At 45.1% G+C, this 6,481-nt stretch overlaps 1 protein-coding gene across 1 annotated transcript in view; it reads left to right on the top strand.

Annotated features, from left to right (window-relative positions):
* Positions 1–5,019, top strand: part of cluap1 (clusterin associated protein 1) — a 29,382-nt gene extending 24,363 nt beyond the window's left edge. Inside the window, exons 9-13 of the mRNA XM_021565185.2 lie at positions 1,853–1,994; positions 3,092–3,164; positions 3,415–3,525; positions 3,784–3,836; positions 4,717–5,019. Coding sequence (XP_021420860.1) covers positions 1,853–1,994; positions 3,092–3,164; positions 3,415–3,525; positions 3,784–3,836; positions 4,717–4,896 — 559 coding nt within the window. The 3' untranslated portion in view covers positions 4,897–5,019. The remainder of the gene's footprint in view (positions 1–1,852; positions 1,995–3,091; positions 3,165–3,414; positions 3,526–3,783; positions 3,837–4,716) is intronic.
* The last annotated feature ends 1,462 nt before the right edge of the window (positions 5,020–6,481 follow it).

Here is a 6,481-nt window from a genome sequence, read left to right on the forward strand (position 1 = left end):
ATTTGATGTGACCAAAACATCATAGATATAAATGGAATGTGCTCAACTCTGTTCTCACAATCAAAACAATTATAGCAGGGTTGTAGAACCCAAGAAACAATCTAATAATTTAGTAAAAAAGGACAGCACACACTTGGCAAAGTTGCAACAAATACATTTCAGTTGTTTTATGTAAGGTAATATACATCAGAGGAGCGGTTTAACTGGAGAATCCCTGGATGCTGTTGTAGTGCATCTTAAAGACATGCTCTGGTACTTTGGCGACCAGGAAGTATTTTTTTAAACCTCCCGGTTTGGGCTGGATGTCTCAATGTGTAGTTCATACATGCTTAATCTATGAGCAAATTACTGCTTTACCTTAATTAGCCATGAAATCCTTAGTTTGAAAGTGACTGTTTTCTGGAGACTGAGCGACGCCATTTTCCCTAGATTTACCCCCATGTAGGCCGGCCACCTAGCAATTTGAGTTTCAGCCAACGAGCTTCAGCCCCTCACCATTTGAGTGGCAGCTAGCAAGACACACACACAGCAGCGAGAGAGAAATGACGTAGTGCACATATCTGCACATTTGTGACGACGTACACACTTTTTGGGGACCACTTTTGGCTCGGGGGTGCTAATTTCAGAACTACAGGCAAAAAAATATACAAGTACCGGAATATACAAGTACCGGAGAATATCTTTAAACAGGTAGGCCAAGTGCTTGCTTGCCCATCTGACCACACCCACTTTGCTCTTTACAATCACATTGGGTGCTTCCTGGAGGAGGCGGAGTCCTCAAAGCTGCCCTTGGAAGCTTTTCTCTTCCTCTCCCTCTGCTGGGCCTTCTCTGCCCCCTCCTCGTCCTCCCTGCAGTCCGGAGCCTTTTTCTAGACTGGGACTGTGTACAGGACCAACAGCCGGAGGTCGTCTTCGAAGTCATAGTCCGAGATCCTCCACCCTCTCCCCTCATTGGTTGAAAACCTGATAAGCAACCCGCCGGCCTCCACACCGGCTCTCCACAGCAACCCAGCTTGTTTCGAAAACTACCCAGGATTTGAATGTCTTGAGGGTAGTGGGGAAGTGCCATCAGGATTCCTGTGGTACTGGTATTCCTCCTTGCCTCTGTTGTAGGTCTATTAGAAGCTCAGTTAGTGAGGCACCTGGAACAGTGGGGTGCTGGATGATCGGGAGAGAAAGAACCCCCCCCCCAATAGGTGATGGAGGATTCTCATCTGACATGGATTCTCTGCCTCTGCGCCATAGAGTAAGTCATGCTCAGCGGAGTGCAGGTTGGCCACCTTTCCTGTCCAGAATAACAAACTTTCCATCCATATCCATACTGCCTGGAAAGAGAAGTCAAACAAAATGGTCAGAGCTGACTGCAATTTGAAGACCCATGATTTCACTTACAGTACAGCACTAAAGTTACTATCATCTAGAGGCTAACTTTTGCCCCAAGACTGTCCTGATGCTGTATCTCAATATTTGTTCATAAATACCTGGGAAGCGGTATAATATATATATATTTTTTCATTTTTATTAGAAATGAACACCGTGTACAATGCTTGAAAGATTATTGAATCAACTTTGCTCATGAGTTAAGCAGTAAGCACGTTTTTATCTACATGCCTAACTCTTTTCTCTTGCACATCAATACATTCTAGCAGGGTGCTAGTCTAGAAGCCAAGAAACAAAAATCCCATAATATAGAAGTGAGAGTCCCAACACTCTTGAAATAGTTGCAGATTTTTAAAGTATTTGTTTTATTACATTTATTTTTCTAAGACAATGTCTTATTTATAGCTCACAAACATTTCAGCTTAACACTAGTTTTCTCTCACTCACACTCACACACCTGTTCCTCTCCCAGGCCAGCATTCATGGATGAGTATGAAAAGATTGAGGAGGACCTGCAGAAGCAGTACGAGACCTACGTGGAGAAGTTCCGTAACCTGAGCTTCCTGGAGCAGCAGCTGGAGGACTACCATAGACTGGAGCAGGATAGGTTTGAGGTGAGCGAGCGTCCTGCTCAGTCATAGGGTTGTATTTGGTTGGTACCATAGATGTCAGGGGGCCTGTTCAAGAGAGTGCGATGTTACGGGAATGTTCACAAATATACAGGTAACTGCCAGAATAAAGGAAACGCCAATATAAAGTGTTTTAATAGCGTGTTGGGCCACCACGAGCCGCCAGAACAGCTTCAATGCACCTTGACATAGATTCTACAAGTGTCGGGAAATCTATTGGAGGGATGCGAAACCATTCTTCCACATGAAATTACATAATTTGTTTTTTGTTGTTGGTGGCGGAAAACGCTGTCTCGGGCGTTGCTCCAGAATCTCCCAAAGGTGTTCAATTGGGTTGAGATCTGGTGACTGAGACGGCCATGGCATATGGTTTACATCGTTTTCATGCTCATCAAACCATTCACTGACCACTCGTGCCCTGTGGATGGGGGCATTGTCATCCAATGGGTGTATTAGACATGGTAGTTAAAATAATGGCCTGCCCAGTGTAGCCGGTGCTATACTGCACCGCTGTAACTCTGCGTTGTGTGTGGTTGACAGACTATAAACGTGGACTTTGGAGATCAGGTAGTTTTAATCAAGCAGAACTGACTCTCTGCATCCTGCATCTGCATCCAAAAGGAAATAAAACATTTGTAGAGCCACATATGTTCTGAGAATCGTCACCTCTTTCTCTCTCAGTGCATCAAAATGATTTGAGCACGAGCATGCCGGGCAAAACGTAAGTGCACACTCCCCTTCTCCCAGGATGCAGGCATGCATAACAAATCAACACAACAAATTGATATATGAACCTGGTGAAATTCACATAGTACTTTAGCAACTGTTACACCAGCATTTTTATACATGACCCTAAGCATGATGGGATGTTAATTACTGAATTAACTCCGGAACCACAGCTGTGTAGAAGCTTAATAAAAAATAAAGTTTCTATCTGCAACATTGAACATTTCACCTCACTGAACACACCCCTGGTCTGAATTCTACTGGCTGTTACCTCAAAACATGGTCTTGGCTGATATATTGTGATTGACAGATGTACAAAAGGCTATATCGACTTCTTTTTCTTTGTTCTATCTCAGGAGACTGAGAACACCCTTAGGATGATGCAGCACAAACTGAGGGAGGAGGAGAGGAGGCTGATGAGGAGTGGAGGTGACACGCGCTCAGTAACACACACTTGTATGACACACTCAATAAACCACAATCGACATCACGCGCTTGATGATACACACACAAATTGATGCTTGAACACAGTCTCACGCATAATTTGAAAAGTAATCAATTCCTATTCAGAGGTAAAACTCATTCTGCTTGCATTGCACATGTAATATTCTTTGAATGCCATGCTTTAATCAATAAATACTGCCCTTGGCCGTAATACTCTAGTTGTATATCTCCATAGCCAAAGACGAGGACTCCGATATGGACATCCCTGAGGACGAGGGTTCAGACAGTGATATGGAGGATCGCAGACCCTCTAAACCCCGTCCCACCAGAAATGGCCCTATGACAGGTACTAACTCTCTACTCTAGCGTTTACCCCTCTTCCTGAGGCAATGTCCAGCCAGGAGGGCCACCGTGTGCTATGGCGGCTTTCGTTCCAGCCCTGCTCCAACACACCTGATTTAAACTACAGCGTTTGAATCAGGTGGGTTAGACTGCAGTTCAGCTGGAGAGAAAAACCTCCAGGTTCCAGAGTCGCCCACCCGTGTCCCCACAGGGACCCAGCTGCCTCATATCACACTTGACCTTTAAACCTCTATCCTAACAGGGAGAGGCGGAGCGCGGCTCGTCGGCAACATGCAGGGTGGAGACAGCGAGGAGGTCAGTAAAGGGGTAACCATGACGATGACGAGCACCAAAAAAAATTATATATATATTCACTCCTTTTTAGAAACTCAACTCATTCACTCCATATTAAGTGATACCTACCAGTGAGGTATGACTGCAGTCAATAGAGGATAATGCCAGCCTGAGACCGCTTTTCCGCAGGCAAACGAAGAGTAGGACAAGAGAGCACTTCCCAGGTAACGCCACCCCAAAGGACAGCACGTCCAATAGAAATGAGACTGGGAGGCAAAAGCGCTTTGTAATCTGTCTCCAGTGTCTAGAGATCGGTTTGTCTCCCATGAATTTGTGTATGGAGACTTCTCTGGCTAGATGCACAGAGCCCTCTTCTTTCTCCATCACTCTCTCTCTCTCTCCCATCTGTTCTTTCTATTCCTCATCTTTCTGTTCCTCATCTCATATTTCTCTTGTTTTATCCCCTTTTCACTTAATTTCCCTCCTTTTCTCTCCACCATTCGTATTTCAAAAGCCCAAAGCGGTTGCGTCCAACTCACTTCCTCGCGCTCCCACACGGAGGACAGGAAAGGTTGGTGTGGGACCATGGGATCTAGTCTGTGGCATCTGCCCCTAGCCATGATGGATGTGAACTGAGCAGATCACATGAGTAGATCCGATTGGCTAGCTCATTAGATGGCAATATCTGATTGGTAGTAGTTTAGAGTTTGGTTGCACTGCACAGGGAAATGTTTCCCTAGGTGGTCGTATTAACACGAGCTGAGCGTTACCCTATGTACCCTGTATGTGTGTAGAATTTCCCGAACCTCCTAGAACCCATCAGACTTTGGCTTGTAGTTGTCTTAAGGCACTATCATGCTAAGGTACGAACCTTGTTAGCTAACTCTGTCTGCTCTTTCAGACAGAGGACAGCGAAATAGACGTGGACGAGGATGATGATGACGATGAGGAAGGTGAGGAGGAGAATGAGGATCTGGAGGACGACAACGACAGTCTAGATGTCCCGGCGCCCAAGCCATCCCGTCCCTCCAGGGGACCCTTGAGGCCCCAGCTATTAGAGGAGAGCGATAACGACTTTTAAGCTGACACACACACACACATCCACCCACACTGTATTACAGCTCGTGAGCACTGAGGACAAACAAAACACTTTATTCCATATAACCTAATAATGTAATCATATAATAAACACTGTCCAATCTGAGCTTCCTGTTTGTGGGTGTTATCTAGCTCCGCGGTCCACCACTCAGTAGTAAATGACTGAATCATCTTGACAGCATGAGTGCCAGTAGAGCCAGGTAGGAGGAGAGCTAGCTACAGTAGCACTCCTCAGTTCTCCTCACACGGGGCCGTAACGTTGGAGACTTCCTGCTGGCCAGCAGCCGGAGCCACAGCCACTCATTTTGACAAATCACCTTCACTCTGCTGATTCGGCCCTCTTCACTCTGTCCTCTGCCCCATGTGGGTGGAATGGGGTTGGACAGCCCTGACCTAGAGCCTGACGTGCCACGTTTCAAGCATATACTAGCATAAATTTACAGTTCTGTTGAATATTAAAACCTGGATTCAATCCGATCAGTGAAAAGAAGACCAGGTCAATTTGGTCAACAAAAGTGTTTATTATTTTGATACATGAGGCTTATTTGTATTAGAATTGACGTTTCATAATGGTTAGGTTATTACGACTGCACTGACATGAGTGGATGCATGTGGCATTTTGGCAACAAACAAAAAAACTTTATATCAGAGTGGTGCCCGGTGGACACGCGTATCTGCACTCTCATTGGCTAGAATGGTCCCACCTGGTCAAAGCCTCCGCCCACCTGCCTTCTATCAAAGACAGTATAGTGCTTCCATTTCCATCTTTGAGGGCAGGTATTTCCATTGTTGGTCTCTATGAACGTGGAAACATTGCCTTTAAAAGGTCCATAGCTGACAAAGCAAGATTGGATTGAATTCCGGCCTTACGATTCAGATTGACATCCGCATAGTATTGTTTTGGCGCGGTCGGGAACTGCGAGCTATCAAATCCACAAGAGGCTCATTGCGTTACCTTATCACAGACACTGCCATTGGATGCAACGAAAACACACGTCCACACCTGACTATAAATCGACAAATCCCATGCACCCATACGACTTCAAACACAGAATTAGACAGATCGGCTTAAATCCCCTCCCCATCCAAATGAACATGGAAATTTATATCAGCCCAACATCAATGGTTTGACATTTGAGTCATTATTTCTAACATGGATAGAAGATACACTTTCTAGTGCTGTTTTGAACTTCAAACGTAGAAGGGATCACAAGGGAGTGGGTTTGTGACACGTTGTGCCACCGCTCACCGACGTGTCAGCTCATAACGCAGTTACACCTCCAACGCCAGCAAAACATCTGCTATGCAGCTTAACGCTCAATCTAATTGAATCCGGGCCTTCATCTTTTCATGAAATACTAAAGCTTGCTGTAGTATGAAATATAGATGTTATATATCCCATTGTGCCTGTAATAGAACCTATCTTCTGGGGGTTGTGATCAGCTTTCTCTCAAAATCAATTCAAGTACAGTACTATATACTGGAGGCTAAATATATGTGACTTCCTGTATCTCGTGAGATCTTTACCAGCTGGGTCACTGCACACTACAGTACTGTATCTTCCAATA

Source organism: Oncorhynchus mykiss, chromosome 16 (genome assembly GCF_013265735.2).
Source record: "Oncorhynchus mykiss isolate Arlee chromosome 16, USDA_OmykA_1.1, whole genome shotgun sequence".
Classification (NCBI taxonomy): domain Eukaryota; kingdom Metazoa; phylum Chordata; class Actinopteri; order Salmoniformes; family Salmonidae; genus Oncorhynchus; species Oncorhynchus mykiss.